The 15,892-nt window shown below is 36.0% G+C and overlaps 1 protein-coding gene across 9 annotated transcripts in view; it reads left to right on the forward strand.

The window, feature by feature from the left end:
• Positions 1-318: 318 nt before the first annotated feature.
• The window catches only part of R3HDM1 (R3H domain containing 1), a 73,709-nt gene continuing 58,135 nt past the window's right edge, over positions 319-15,892 (forward strand). For 6 of the 9 annotated variants that reach the window (XM_081936198.1, XM_081936200.1, XM_081936201.1 and 3 more), the window contains exons 1-4: positions 319-457; positions 2,258-2,468; positions 11,386-11,427; positions 11,910-11,999. In XM_081936198.1, coding sequence (XP_081792324.1) covers positions 2,298-2,468; positions 11,386-11,427; positions 11,910-11,999 — 303 coding nt within the window. In that variant the 5' untranslated portion in view covers positions 319-457; positions 2,258-2,297. The remainder of the gene's footprint in view (positions 458-2,257; positions 2,469-11,385; positions 11,428-11,909; positions 12,000-15,892) is intronic. The other 3 variants (XM_081936202.1, XM_081936206.1, XM_081936199.1) reach the window with 2 other exon arrangements.

A 15,892-nucleotide genomic window follows, 5' to 3' on the forward strand; every position in this document is an offset into this window, starting at 1 on the left:
GTTATATCACAGACTCTGAATCTCAACAATAAGAACAATATTTGAAAGTTAATTCACTAACTTCTTCTAGCCCAATTTTCTGTATTAATGATATTTAAAATTAACTTCAAGTTATATATTAAGGACTGCTGTAGAAAGGTTCTGACAATCATACAACTTTAAGTGGAAATTTTTGAATAGGTATGAAAAAATTGAATATAGTTAAAATGTTTCCAAAAAAAATTTAGCTGTTGATTTTTAAACATTTTTAGGTGTCTAAAAGGAATGGTATTGCTGATGCCAAACAGTATAATACAGCCCAGGGGTCTCCAATAGTAATAAGGACATGGGACACCTTTCAGATTCCAGATGGATCATTACAACTGACATCTTGGTTGACGACTGTGAAAAAGATCCTTGGATTATTTTATTTTATTTTCGTGGGGGACCACAATCACATATCTACAGGATACACCAGGCAAGTAGTAATGAGTTTTAATTGCTTGTGTGGCCTTCCTATTATAGAAGGAGGAAGGCTGTTTACAATGCAGATTTGAAACCATCTTCCCCAATTTTCAGGGCATTTCTGAACTCTGTTTTCTAGTAATTATGTTTAAAACCGCAGCCTGCAGGGCTTTTGAAATGTAAATGTATAACCAACAAATAGTTTGATATTTTAGCAATAAATAATGATTTATCTTTGTGAAATCTGTAGTACCGTTTGTCAAGGTATTACTATGACATACATACTACTTGATCCACATATAACAACTTAGCAGGACAGCCAAGTCCCAAAGTTTATAATTTTTGTCGTGAGAACAGTGATGATTCCTCTTTGCTTTGAAAGTTGGTACACTAGACCTTTTTATCTTCACTATTTTCTCCTCAAAATTATTTTTTTAACAAAAACAATTATCGCTGATCTACTTTAATTTGCAAATCCATAGTTAAGGACCAGAGATCCATAAATCACACTCTACTTGCTGAATTATTGAGTTAACAACGTATGTTTAGGATTGCTGCATTGGATGGAACCAATAATACTTGTTGGTATGTTCAAGTATTCCTTCAAATGAGGATTTGGAAAGCTTTTAAAGCCTTCTAACAAGACTTGAATACAAGTATGATCACAATCATGACTGGAATCTTAGTCGTTGAGCAAAGTGGTCGTTAAGTGAGACAACCATGTGACTGCTTCGCTCAACAAACACAATCCTGGTGTCCTATCCCACCCCAGGAAATCAGACACATGGGTAAGACTTTTATCTTTTCTAAAAGATTTTCAAACAGAACTCTTAACAGCAAAAGGTTTGAAGGAATTGAGGAACACGATGGTGAAGTGAACAGAGAGTTGCTGCCAATGAATTCGTGAAGCATGCAGCTCCCCTTATATAGGGGCAGTGTGACCCAAATTTAGTCCTTTGAAGGGACAGAGTTCTTTCTGGCTAATAGTCTTGATGAGAGCCTTTATTCAGTGACTGAGATTCCTTCCTGGTAGGCAGCCCTTCCATTCTCAAAGAGCTGCCTAGTGAGTGGGGGCAGAATGCAGCTCCAGGCAGAGCTGAGATTCCCTCCCAGCAAAGAGCTGCCTGCTGGGAGGGAATCTCAGCTCCGCAGCAGGGAGCAGCAGTTTGCAACCTTCCGTACTGGCTTTCTGGGGACTCAGACAGAGAAAATGGCAAATGGTAATCACATGATCGCGGGGTGTACAGCAGCAGGTTGTACACATGAACAGTTTGCCAATCACCCAGAGGCGATCATGTGACCACACAAGGGTAGCACTATGTTTTACGAAGACCGGAAGTGCTTTATGGGCTGTATTCCAATACCATCTTAATTTCAAACAGTCGTTAAACAACCAGTTGCAAGTCAAGGATTACATGTAAAAATGAGTTTGAATAGCATATATGCATATCTGAAGAAATACTGGCCTTCCATATGCAGACGTATAAGTCTGGATGTAATTCTCTGTTTTCATTTATATAATATATAGGTTGTATTTAATGAAATGATACTTTCTTAAGTCTAATTCAAAATGTCATGTTGAAATGTCAGTTAAGTTTAATATTGCTTAGGTTTGAATGTCACTTTTGATTCTTGCAAATATTTTATTGTTTGTGATTGTTAATAAAGTGAACAATTCTGAATTCATGGCTAAATCTTTTTAAACAGCCTTTAGAAACTGATCTTTTCATGTATTATTGAAATGAGCTAATACAGATATTAATGATGGTATCCATATTCTTCCTGAAACTTCCTTTTCTTTCTCTTTTTTCAGGCTCCATATTTCCTTTAGATTTTTAAAATAACCTTTTCTAATGAGGATGACTGATACGATTAGAGTAAAGGAGGAAGGTGATACAATGAAATGTTCAGAAGCCGAAATAAAAGACAATACTGCAGTGGAACACTTCGTAAGATCGGAAAGTCAAGAGCAAATTCAAGCAGAAAAAGTTGAAAAATGTACCGATAATAAAAATGATGTACAGGTAAGAGAAATGTCTCCCATCCTATTTTTTCATCCTGGTGTGGTGTATATTGAATAGAAGGAGGGAAAACAATATAGGCCATTGTGAAGGCAGAATAAAAATCTTTACAAATAACATAGAATAAAACATGGTGTCTCTTAATTATACTTGTGTCAGTTTTGCTGGTGTTCTTAAAATGCATGAACTGTGATTTTCTTTTGTTTGCTCCTTTGCTTTAATCTACACTTTTCTTATTATTGTGCTTTTTAAATTTTTAAAGTAGGTCTGAAAATATGGGTGTACATTTTTCAGAAGGGAAAGAATTGGTAGCAATATATATTTTGTATTGGTGAGTCATATTAATATAATATCAGAGGTCCAAAACATGCTGAGTTGATCAACGTTCACTTCAAATATGAAATACATGCTTTTTAAAACAAAAAATTTAAGCTTTCTACTTCAGAGTTGCTATTTCTAACCAAAGCAGTTTGATTTCATTAGTTTCAGCATTTCTTTAATAAAAGAATTTTAAGTGAGTGAGTAATCCAAAGAGAATTGTTCCTAAAACCCTGAATGGCTTGTTTTTATTGCTTTGATTGTGACCTTTTTTACTTTCTGCTTTTCTGTATAATACCGTGTTTTCCCGAAAGTAAGACAGGGTCTTATTTTCTTTTGACCCCTGAAATAAATGCTTGGCCTTATTTTCAGGGAGGTCTTATTATTTTTGAGGTGCAGGAGGCGGCGAGCATGGTCACCTCATGGCTGCTGCTGTGTTGCAATATTTCCGAGGAGGGCTTATTTTTTGGGAGAGCTTATTTTAGCACATGCGCTCAAAAGCCCGATTGGGCTTATTATCCGGGAAGGTCTTATTTTTGGGGAAACAGGGTAGTGCTTTACATGTTTGCTTAGTCAAACATATTTTTTTGTCCTTAACCTCCTTAGGTTTTCTGGAATTCTGCATTGGTTTTAGAAAAATATTGGGGTTTCTTTCCTTTGTGGTAGGCCAGGGATCTCCAAACTTGGCAACTTTAAGACTTGTGGATTCCAACTCCTAGAAATCCCCAGCCAGCATGCTTAGCTGAGGAATTCTGGGAGTTGAAGTCCACAAGTCTTAAAGTTGCCAAGTTTGGAAACCCCTGTGGTAGACCAACTAGAAGATAAAGTTGATTAGGAGAATCTCCTGTAATTTTTGATCTTTTCCATATTCCGGTACAATTAAGAAGAGACTTCACCTTCTTTCCAACTGTCCTTTGTAAACAAGAAAGTCAGTGAATACCACATTCCCCTCTTTTTTAAAGAGAGTTTTCATTGCCAAAAAGTCTAGGGCAGCAACAACTAAGTATTCTGGAATCCATGTTGCCAACACTTTTATCAACTTCCTTTTCTCTCCTCGCTTCTTCTTCCCAGTATATTGGCAGTGATGCAAGGCTCTATGAATGGGTATATTTTTCTTTTATTTAATTCCTGAAGAGCCTTTTGTTACATGCCATTTCAATAAGCATAATATTTATCTTTGGAAGATAACTTTTTATTTTATGATGACAAATTGCCACCTACCTTTCTCTGAAGAATGAGATTCTCAGAATGTAAATAGCAAAACTCAAATTCTGCTGTTCTATTGCTCGATAGCAGTTAAACTACAAACTATCCTCTGTTTATAAGAAATCATTTCCAGTCATGATAGTGAATTAGAAATGCAAGAAGCAGAGCAAATTGCTTATTTCTGAAAGCATAGTATCGATGTAGATAGAAACAGAGTAAGACAAAATATAGGTAGTCCTTAGGTTTTGAACGACAATTCAAAGTGATAATGGTGCTGAGTAAGGCAAATTTACAAATGGACTTGAGATCACACAATCGCAATTGGAACAACAGCCCTGCAGTTAAAATAGTTATGGTTTCCCTCTATTACATGATCACCATTTGCGATCTTCCCTGCCAGCTACCCAGAAGCAAAGTCAATGGGGAAGCTGGCAGGAGGTCACAAATTGCCCTGGTAAATTGCTCTCATTCTCACCGCTTTTTCCCCCAAGGACCCCTCAGACAACAGGACAAGTGCAGCTCCAGGTGGGCATCTGCTCACTATCTTGCAACACCCACCCTCACTCATACTGTAGCATGTCCCCTTGCATACACCTGCATTCATGCCACAGCACCCACCCACTTTATAGACTGCATTGTTTAGCAGTGGAAAGTCTTGTCCCAATTACCATTGATAAGCAAGGACCACTTCGTTCAATAGGGCTTTCTCTTAGATAAATATATATAGCATGGTTGTCTGTGTCTCTATAAGTTGTTCGCTTGAAATATTTAAAAATATATCTCTGCAAATAGATCTTAGTTACAAGTGCCATGGGTAATTTATGCAGTAAAAATATTATACAAAGGATTCACTAGGTCACCCTATTATTTGTCTAAATGTTTGGACAATGCTAATTGTAATCAAAGAAAGTTTTTCAAATACAATATTATATTGTGTTGGAGTCCAGGTATTTGGCTATAATGGACTACTGCAGTGGTGGGTTGCCAATTTTTTTACTACCAATTTGGATGCACTCCCCTGTGCATGCGATGCTCATCTGCAGAAGTGTCCGGGAGGTGGACGGAGCCCCCTGCCGCCACTACTACCGGTTCGCCCAATCCGGGCTGAACCAGGAGCAACCCATCTCTAGACTACTGATCTTAGGGATCAGCTATAACACAGTGTCAACTTTCCTTGATATTAACTCTGGTGCAAAGTGAGACTCGTGTATCTGGTATAGCAGGAGTCTCCAACCCCCAGGCTGCTGCCCATTACTAGACCGTGGCCTATTCGCAACCAGGCCACATGAGCAACGGGCTGCAGCACATACATGCACGCAGTTCAACTCAAGCAGCAGGCTTGCACACATGCACCGCACAGCTTTACTCCCATAAACAGTGGGCCAATGTGCATGCACAGCTCAACTTGCAGTTGAGCTATGTATGCATGTGCATGCATGCCAGCCTGCTACTTGTGCAAGTCGAGCTGTGCATGCACGTTGACCCTTTGCTTGTACAGTCCAGTTCCCCCCTCCCCCACCCAGCTTAGCCGCCAATCCTCAAAGGTTGGGGACCGCTGTGGTATAGTCTTGTTTCTGATTTATTGCTGAGTTTAAAATTGCTTCCAGTGTTTCTTTAGTGCAGTTATATTCATATTTTGTCCCATTCTCTTCCTATAAAATTTAATAAAAGTTCAAAGCTTCTGCTTCAGAGATTTTGATTATCTCTGCAGCTCAGCATGAGAACAAAATAGAGATGTTTGGTCACCAAGGCAACATCATTTTTGATGCCTTCATCTATCAATAGTCCATAATATCTTTCATAAATCAATTCAGCTGTTTTTTTTCCAGAAGTTAAACTTATTAGCTTAAACTGTTTTACTGGTGCTTTAGATTCACATTGGTACATAATCAGGTCATTTTTTAAAAAGTTTCTTACTATGCGTGCCATGCCTGAGATAGTTATTAAAAAGAAAATCCCATCTAAAGCTATGAGATGACTTCTGAATAAATAGAATTATGCTGTATTTCTATCTGACATTAGATACACAAGGAAATACTAAGAATGTACACCTGCTATCTTATTATTAAATGATATAAAGTCAACATTGGCAGTCTTCTTTGATCCCTCTTGATATGTGTCTTTAGAAGTTATGAGTTTGAATTCTACATTATTTCATGATTTTCAATATTTCGATATTTTTTTAACTTGAGATAATAATAGCGGTACCTATATTGTACTGTATAACGTGGCTTATAAGACAGTTGAATATAGCTTAATTATTTATGAATCATTTAGGGTGGGCTATAACACAATTTCCCCAAGCATTCCTAAATAAACAAACAAACAATAAATGTTCAGAGAAGACTGCCTATATTTGAGAAGCTTCAGTGTTGGAATCAGAAAGGCCTTGTGGCACTGTGGAGCATCTGGTTATCAATAAATACCATTAAGTTATAAATTTGCCTTGTAACAATTATGTTGAAACCACTGCCATAAAGAAACAAATATGCCTTGCCCGGGGGTATTTCTAATGTGAAAAGTGGGAGCAGAGTGGGTCGCGTGGTTAGGATTCTGAGATGGAGGTTAGCAAGCCCATGTTCGAGACCTGAGTTCTGCTGTGGGGCAGGGTTAAACTCCCGTCCATCGTTCCAGCTCCTGCTGGGGACATAAAAGGAGCCCCACAACTGGGTCTCCCCTGGGCAACAGTGATGTCACCGGCTAATCCTTTCAACCCGAAAATACCTCAGTGCCTCTGACACGAGTACAGGGCAAGCAATGTGAAAAGTGGTTATCTTATTTGGTCCTTTCACCTCTATTGTTGTGGCACTTGGATATTTATTTTGCCCAATCCTATTTTTAACTAATGTGACAATAGAGCATTCTTGTTAGGGAAAACTCTATTTCAGAGGTAACTCTCACTTGAGATATGAAGTGCTCTGAAAGAAGCAATTGTTCTTGCTTTTCAGTTTTCTGTTGACAGAAAATTCCCTATTTGATAGGGAAAATTATTTGCAAAGTGAAAAATTTAATTCCTCCTTCAAAAGGCTTATATATGTTCCTTATATAATTTATACAGTTACTGTAATGTGTTCCCTTTGTTGCTTTGGGCATAGAGGCAGGTACATTATGTGTAAGATTGTTAGGAGTAGAGTTATTTTTCTCCTTAATGATGTCAACACTGAAATGTTTTTTTAACACAACTATAGGCAAAAGGGACCACTTAAGTTTGTGATAACTGATGGGCGCTGCGGCGTCAGGCAAGATGCATTTTCATTGATTCCATTTATTTTTGACAGTGGTTATTGCTTTGAGCCATTATCTTTGGAGCTGCATTATTTGCTGTCTTGATGAGTAAAAACTGTCTTTCCCCAGGAAACAAGTACACAGAGTAAAACAAGTTTTAGGATTGATTTTGAAACCTTGATTCTGATTCTTGCAGTAATTGTGAGCTAGATATGCAGTGTTGTGTTCAAGTGATTGACTATATCATTCTGGTGAGGCAACCCCATGACTTAAATGGCTACTTTGATGGTATTTGGATGAGATCCATTCCCGATGAGGACTTCTGAAATCCAAATGGACACTTCTAAGAACTCTGGGTGCTGAAATCTGCATATCTGAAAGCAGCTAAGATGGAAAAACACTGCCTTATAAAGGCAAGGGTGAAACCTGAAATTGGCTTTGTAGTAAGAAGCTGTGAGATTAGTTCTAGAAAACACTGGAAACCTCACTTCTGTGAGTCGAATGGGCTTCAGAAGAAGTGATTCAGCCTGCAGTCTTAACTTTTCTTTCATTCAAAAAATAATAAATTATAAATAACCCTAAAAGTCTACTGAATTCATAACACTGTCTGCCACTTCTGGGCACAGAGCTTCTTTCTAAATGTCTAAGTGTTAATGTTTTTTTAAAAAATACTTATCCTCATCAATGATGTTGCAGCAGACGTTTTCCTTTTGTATCCAAGTTGATGTTTTTGTGTGATATCGATGCCTGCATGAATTCCAGAAGGGAGTTTGGTTCCCTGAGCTAATGAATCTTTCTCTTTTTTTTCAGAATTTGCTAGATTGATACTGATGCTTTTACATGTTTTTTTTTAAACTCGCATTGATTTGGAAGTAGCATTGTATTGTCTTCTGCAGTCCCTCTCTAAAGCGAAGGATATCAAATAACCATTTTTGTATTTTCAGCTTTTTATCTAATATCTAATTGATATGATCTGCCCTAGGGAGTAAATGACTTTTTGTAGTCTCTCCAGGTTACTTTGCTCCTTTGAATGCTCAAAAGTGTATTGAAAATGGAACCAGTACGATGAGACTGCTAAATTCGTCTGCTTGTAATGGGAAAGATTTAGTCAGTAGGAACATGACCATTGTAGCAGATCACTGGCCTGATTTATACATTCAACTTAAGCCACACTAGGACTTAAAATAGTTGTTTGTAAACTATGTTTATGCTCTGTAAATTGTGGGGACCCAGGGATTTGTGGTTTATTCAATAAGCCACATTAAAAAAAAACAATGTGGGGGAAAGCTGTCCATTAAAGCAATTGTGAAATATGGAGACCAGGCTAGGAAACCAGATGTGCACAACATGGTTAGTGCAGTCTGAATTCAATCATTCACCTTCTCCTGCCTAGAGAGAGAGACTGGGGCTTTTGTTTGCTCCAATAACCATAGATCGAGAACGTATTTGGCTTGATTTCCTGTAATAATTTTCATGTCTTCTGTAAAAAAAAAAAGTTTTGTTTTCAGCTAAGTTTTTTGGCATAGGTGTTTTCTGTCATAAGCATACTGAAAAAGTCAGATTCTGTTTTCAGACTAAGCCTACTAACAATGCATTAGATCAAGTCAACTGTTAAAAGTGTGAGAAATAGAGATGGGATTGCTTTTTGTTTTCTTCTATAGTAGCAAGAAATTAACATGAGAAAATTAAAAGGGAGAAAGAACCTAAAATCAGAAGAAGGATCGTTGTGAGAAATGTCACTATTTTGTAACTTATCTCATCCTTTTACTTGCCCTATAGCAAAAAGCAAAATGTATTAGAGTAAATTGAAGTAAAACAGTGACTGACAGGCTTAAGCTACAGCACTGTAGAGGTAGTCCTTGATTTACAACAGTTCATTTAATGACCGTTCAAAGTTACACAGCATTGGAAAAAATGACTTATGACCATTTTTCACACTTATGACCATTGCAGCATCCCCTGTGGTCACATGATTTACTTTCGGATGTTTGACAACTGTCTCACATTTATGACGGTTGCAGTATCCCTGGATTATGTGATTCCCCCTTTGCGAACTTCTGACAAGCGTAGTCGGTGGGAAAAACAGATTCATTTAACAACCGTGTTACTAATTTAAGATCTGTAGTGATCCGCTTAACAAATGTGACGAGAAAAGTCATAAAATGGAGCAAAACTCACTTTACAAATTTCTCACTTAGCAACATACATTTTGGGCTCAATTGTGGTCATACGTTGAGGACTACCTGTAGTACAAAGAAATTCTCCAGGTATGAGTATGGTGAAGGAATATTTAGAACTCCGCTGAGTCCTTGTGTGCTGTCCATTTGAAGGCACCTGAAGGCCTGTTGTACATCTCTCGAGCAACTGCCTGCTTGCTTGTTTCCATAACTGGTGTGATTGGATTAAAACAGGCTTCCTGTTACCATGCTTCTACTTCCTTAGTTTTTTTGGAGAATAGGTCCATCTGAAATGAGAGGAAGAGAAGGATGGTAGAGCAACTAAAAGTCACGCATCTGTTTTCAGTTCAATTTTTAAAATAGAATAAAATTTAATTATTAGAGAAAGGGCCTTTGGGAGATGCCAAGAAGCATATCCAATATTTATGGGCATTTGTTGCTGACTCCAGTATTAAACCATCAGTGTTCATCCTATATAATGCAGGTATGAATGATGTGGCACAATATAAGTATAGTCCACCCAAGTATGAAGCTGTTCTTTTTATCTAGCATAATAAGAATCACTAACAGTTTTGTAGTGGTTTTAATTATTCTAATGTCTTTAGATATCTTTGATCTCATTGCCTGCATGCTTGTGTGAGAGAGAGGGTTTTTAAAAAGCTATAACCACATATGCTATGCTTACGTAAGCATTTGATATTTTTTTCTCTTTATTGTATACTGTAAAATTGCATGCCCACTCAGGAAAAAAACGTTCTGTACTTCTTAGTTCTTATTTCAGTGATCTTTGTGTGAACTAAAATAGAGATTAATACCCAGGATTACTTGGCAAGCTTGCTGGCTACTTGGAGTTTTGGTTAGCATTTCTTATTAACCAGCCTGCTTTAGTGTTATACTAACTCTTATGTGCGAGCGGATCAATAAGCGTGGAAGGAGAATTAACAGATATTTATAGATTATCCATCAGAATACATAGATGGAGAAACTCATGCCTAATTTTTCTACTATGGAAATGTGGCTGAAGCAATTTCTCATTCTAGATCTAACACTTTCTTGAATAAGTGAGTGGGTTTCCACATTTTTATTAAGCTTTTGCTAGGAACAGTGCTATTTCACATTGTTTCTGTGGAATTCAAGAGCGTATATATGAAGATCCCATATGATTTTCCTTGCAAGCACTCTTGAATAAGAAGGGCAACAATTATAAAGTGCTTAAAAATATTACAGTCAGTGCTTCAGTCTCTTCCCCTAGGAGCAGGAAAAGTTATAATTGAGTGGAAGACGGGAATTTTATGGTTCACAAAATGGTAGTTTTGATGTGACACTTCAGGACATTTTTTACACTGTGGTAGAACAGTTCTAAATCTCTAATTGTTCCTAATGGTGTAGCCTTAGCAGTTAATTTAATCTATCCAAAGAAGGATTAGTTCAACACTTACAAGCATAACAACACTCCCTAAAGATGAAGGTTATCATTGAATAATACATTGAAAGGAGATAAGAATAGTGTCTATTTTCAAGAAAATTATAAAAGGTAAAAAAGACAAGGAACAGCCTTGTCATTTAGAAATTGGACATTACCAATGGTAGTTGTCATAGATGAGCAAATGTTTTAAAATTTCAATTTTGTATTATTTTATCAGCCTCCTTACCTGTCAAAACTGAACCAGTAAAGAAGCAGGAGCCTTTTCTCTGTGCCTGGTGCATGTTCAGTCTCACAAACCATAAGGGTTTCTGAAGTCTGCTAATTTTTCAGTGTCCAGGCAAAACTGTTGCCAAGGATTTGGCAACGTGGGATGGACACACACCCACACACCACAAATCCAATCCCAGTAGTGAGGTCTGGATGTTCTTGCATTTCCTCATGGGATGGATCATCCTGTAACTAACGGTCACCATGAAATTGCTTTCGTTCTACTGTGCACACCAAATCCCTTACACAGCCAGTATATGATGTTTAATGCAAATTCTCTTCTGTTGTGCTCACCATTCAGCGGCCAGCGCAATCTTTTGGACAGACAGGAAAAAGGTCAAAGGTACAGTAGACATGTGTGCTGTGCTGGCATGCTAAGGTAGTCTTCATGCTTGATGGAAGCTTGGCTGTTTATTGAAAATTAGTTTTGTTCTTTCTTTCGTTGGCAACCAAAGTGTATTTTTCTGTTTTTTGGATTTATGATTTGCCTAACTGTTTGCTTTTGCTTGGCCTTTATATTTTTGGTGGCTTGATGTTGCTAGACAGAGAAAATAGTGCTGCTTTTTGCTTCAACCCTCTTTTTTTCATTAACTGTAGTTTGCTTTTTGCTGATATTGTGGTGACTTCAAAGCTTAAATGGATATCAGAGTTTTATTTTTATTTTTTTGCTTTGGGGGGGATGCTTTTGCCCCCAAATAATAAATTACTGTGTGTTGAAAGTCATTGACATCCTTAAGTAAGCAGTTTTGTTTTGTAGCTGACCGTAAGATAACTAAAGAAAATATCTGTGAACTGTAGTTTTTAATTATAAATACTTTTCTTTAGTCAAGTACAAAATTAAAGCTAGTTCGGAGCCTGGCTGTGTGTGAAGAATCTCCTCCACCTCCCACAGCTGAAATTTCGCAGGACATCCAGGTAAAAATAAAATAGTTCTGAGATTTCTTACTTTCATTTTTGTGATGTAAAAATGTTTGGGAATGATTTGAAAGGTGGAGATGGGGAATGCAAGAAGATGTATTATTTGGAGCATGCTAATGAATTTGTGTGAGTGTCAACAAACTGATGATTAAACTTTAAATATTTGACTTAACAATTGTAAAATATGTAGTTGAGTACACATCTGCGTTCATGTGCTATCCCATGTGACTACCCTAAGATAATGAAAAAAAAAGTCTTCTCATTTGGCTTCCTGATTGTCTTTTACATTCAGTTGTGTGGTTTAAAAGATAATATACTTTGGAATATTTATATCTCGGATTGGTATCAAAATGTAGCACTACAACTTAAAAAAAAAAGCAATTGCCTTATATGGTACAGTTCAGCAGCTTTAGAATTGAAGCAATGGTATCAATCAGATTGAATTTCCTCTTTGTTGTAGTAGAACTTTCCCTTGGCACTAATATCTACGGCATAACATTGTGAACCTATACAATATTTCACAAAAAGCAAACTGTAGTTTGCATGATATCTAAAGAAGAGTTCTGCATATAAATCTGTTCAGATCGTGGCTGTTATCTGAGGAAATATGATGGTATCATAGATCTTTGTTTTAGTTTTATTAAATCCAAATTTGCATCTTTTTCTTGTACCAAGTTGTATTAAGCCACTGGGTGTAAACTGAATATTTTAACACAGGCTTCCAAAACTTGAAAGTGTTAAGTCTTGTGTATATTCTTTTTATTCTGATAGCTTCACTATCAGAATTAATTTATTTTTTCTATTCAATATTAAATTAGAATGCTGATAGTTGGCAGAGTAATATGGAAAACTGGATGTATGCTTTTATAATGTGTATTTGTTTATTTTAACACCATGTTTATGAAGAATATATAGGATTCATTTAAAAGAACAGTAGTTTTAGTATTTTAAGTGCCGGGTCAGATAAATAAGATGTTAGAAAATTATTTTAAATGAAGTATAATAGAAAAGATTAGAGTCAACTTTGTTAAGCTTGTTGAGATTCGTCTGATTATTTAAGAGAGATTAATTTTGACAGAGTAGGATGTTCTCAGAATCCATCTGAATAATAGGACATTTTATTTGGCAGAATAATAATTTTGGTTTCCAGGATTCATTTTTCATATACCTACTAGAAATAATTTTAAGAGTAAATTCTGAGTGACATACCATCCAGTTCAGTGCACTGAATGATCAACAGATAGGGCTTTTATTTTCCTTATCAATAAAATGAAATATAGCTATATTGGAATACAGTTGTGCTTTATTTATTTCAATCAGCATGCTTCACGGTAATTATGCAGAAAATGTATACTCCTATATTTTTTGAATGTCAAGGTTTTATTTTTGCTTCATTAAACAATAGTACTTATATAGAACTACCTTTTCTTATGCTATTCATTAATATCAGCCTTCCGCAACCAGGTCTCCTGCAACTGAGGTGGATTTCAAGTTCCAGAATTGCCAGCAGTGGCCAACCTGGCCAAGAATTCTGGAAGTTAGTCTTCATCATGGGAAGTTTCCATGTTTGTTGCAACTGATAATCAGTCGTATAGAATGATTTGATTTCTAAACGTTTTTCATGTTTTCATGTGTTTCTATATTGGTTTTTAACTTTTTTTATTGGATCGTTTTAGCTATTAGAAGTTGCCAGGGTCAAAGGCAAATTTATCTAGTTCCTTCTAGTGGCAAAGATCTTATTATATTTCCTCTTAAAAGTGATGTGGTCCCTCCAAATGTACATCCCTAATTGATGGGATCTGTAATATATTCTGCCTTCCTGTCCTGCTGGGCCAGGTAGATGTAATAGGGGAGAGGCTGTTTTTGAAATAGCCTGGTCCCAAGCCATGTAGGTCTTTAAAGGTGCTAACCAGCATCTTGAATTGTATCTGGAAGCAGATTAGTAACCAGGGTAGCTCCTGCAATATAGTTCTCTCCGCTTTGGACTGATAGACAGTGTATAGATTTGCTCTGTGGACATTCATCTTTTTAGCATAACTATGATTGACCACATGTTAAATGAGATAAGCTTCCTCTTTAGACTCTTGATGTCATTCAGGTGTCTTATCCTTTTGCCAATTAGAAGTCCTAAAATCACTTATTTGATAGCGAGGATATGCTTTCATCTATTTCCTTACAAATGAGATATTCTACCTTAAAATATTTAGGAAAACCATGTTCTGTTCTGTAAAATTTAGTATTTACTTTTACTAGAGCAATCCAGACTATGAAAAATTTGGATGATCATTTTACGTTCCTGTTTCTGCTCTTCTAGAAAAACCAAGTACAGGGAATCCTTTTGCTGTTTGTATGCAGCTATGATGCATTCTTGTAAAATATTTTTACAACTGTGTTACAATGGACTAGAAGTTTTAGATCATGAAATTCCAACGAATCTTTATTTTTGTGTAATTTTAAGTGTTTTTAAAAAATATTAGAAAGTAATATATTGAAATTTGTTCTCTGATAATTTTTTTCTCTTGTATTTATATTGGAGCAGCCAGTATTTGAGTGGAAAACAAAGCTACACATATCAGTCTCAATCCATCTTTCATCAGTTTTGCATTATTCTGCAGTTTTTTTTAAACACCAAGAAGAAACTTTACATTGGCTGTGCGATTTCTGGATTTTAGTTTCTAAATTTTTAGGTGATACTACAGCACAAAATCTTAGGAAGTACATCATTGAAAAGGCAACTAAGGCAATTTGGAAATGGAAATGTGGACAAAATGAAATGCGTTGACATCACATGGAAGAAATTTAGGGGTGTGTGTGTCAAATTTGAGACATTTGTCCATTATCTTTTTACAAAATTTTGGAAAATCACTTAGTGTGATGGACTTATGGCAGTTTCTTAATAGTTTGCTAAATTTCAGGAAGTATGATAGTTGAAGAGACTAATATATATAAAGTCTTCCGACTTGCTTGGTATTTGACTCTGTAACTTTAAAGGAACAAAAAAGGTTACTAAGTAGAAAGTTGTGAGAAAGCAAAACTGTTCACCATGTAATCTGTAAGCATAGTATTGTCTTCAGACAAAACTGACTTAGTTGGTTTATAATCATGATTTATCTCTTGTTATTTCTTGTTCACATGTAATAACCATCACATCCTATCTAAATGTAAGGAGGAGGGCAAAACGTGGGGGCCTGTATATTCAAAACATCAACTATGGTTCTTAAGGTTTACCTGCCTTTGCTAGGTATCGAAGCAATAAGTTAATAAATAATGAGTGATTGTACCCCATTCTTTATTAACTGATTAATATTTTTGTATATATTTTTAGATATTAATATTTTGTAGAGAAAGTTCCACAATAAATGTATGATGCTTGCCTAGAGAATTCCCGGCTTATGGAATGAATTACTTCCATAAATCTGACTGGGAACTAAATAATTTCTAAAACGTACTAATTATGGCTTTCCCAAATGTTATATGGCTAGCATGCATCATAACATTTGTAATTTTGTTATGATCAGTCTTAAAATGCTCTTCAGTGTTGGTTTTAGTGTAATTCAATTTCATGTTTGTGTGTAAGATTCAAAAAACTTTCTCTGTTGGGTTTTCAACTTGAATGCATTATCTCTGGTGGTAGCACTGAATCTTAATCGAATGATGCTGGAAACTGAGGATATTTTATTGTTAACATATACATCAACAGGTTTCATTTGTTACAATTGAGGTTGTAATCACGTTTTCTTAAATCTGATATCAACTGGAACAAAAATCAAAGTTGGCTCTTTGGTGGCAAAGATCTACCTGGAAAAGCTCTGGGATAAATAAAACCATTAAAATATTATAAGTAAAGGGTATAACCAATTATTGCAAGATAAAAATATGTTTAATCATAC

Source organism: Natrix helvetica (genome assembly GCF_964273705.1).
Source record: "Natrix helvetica genome assembly, chromosome: 1".
Taxonomy (NCBI): domain Eukaryota; kingdom Metazoa; phylum Chordata; class Lepidosauria; order Squamata; family Natricidae; genus Natrix; species Natrix helvetica.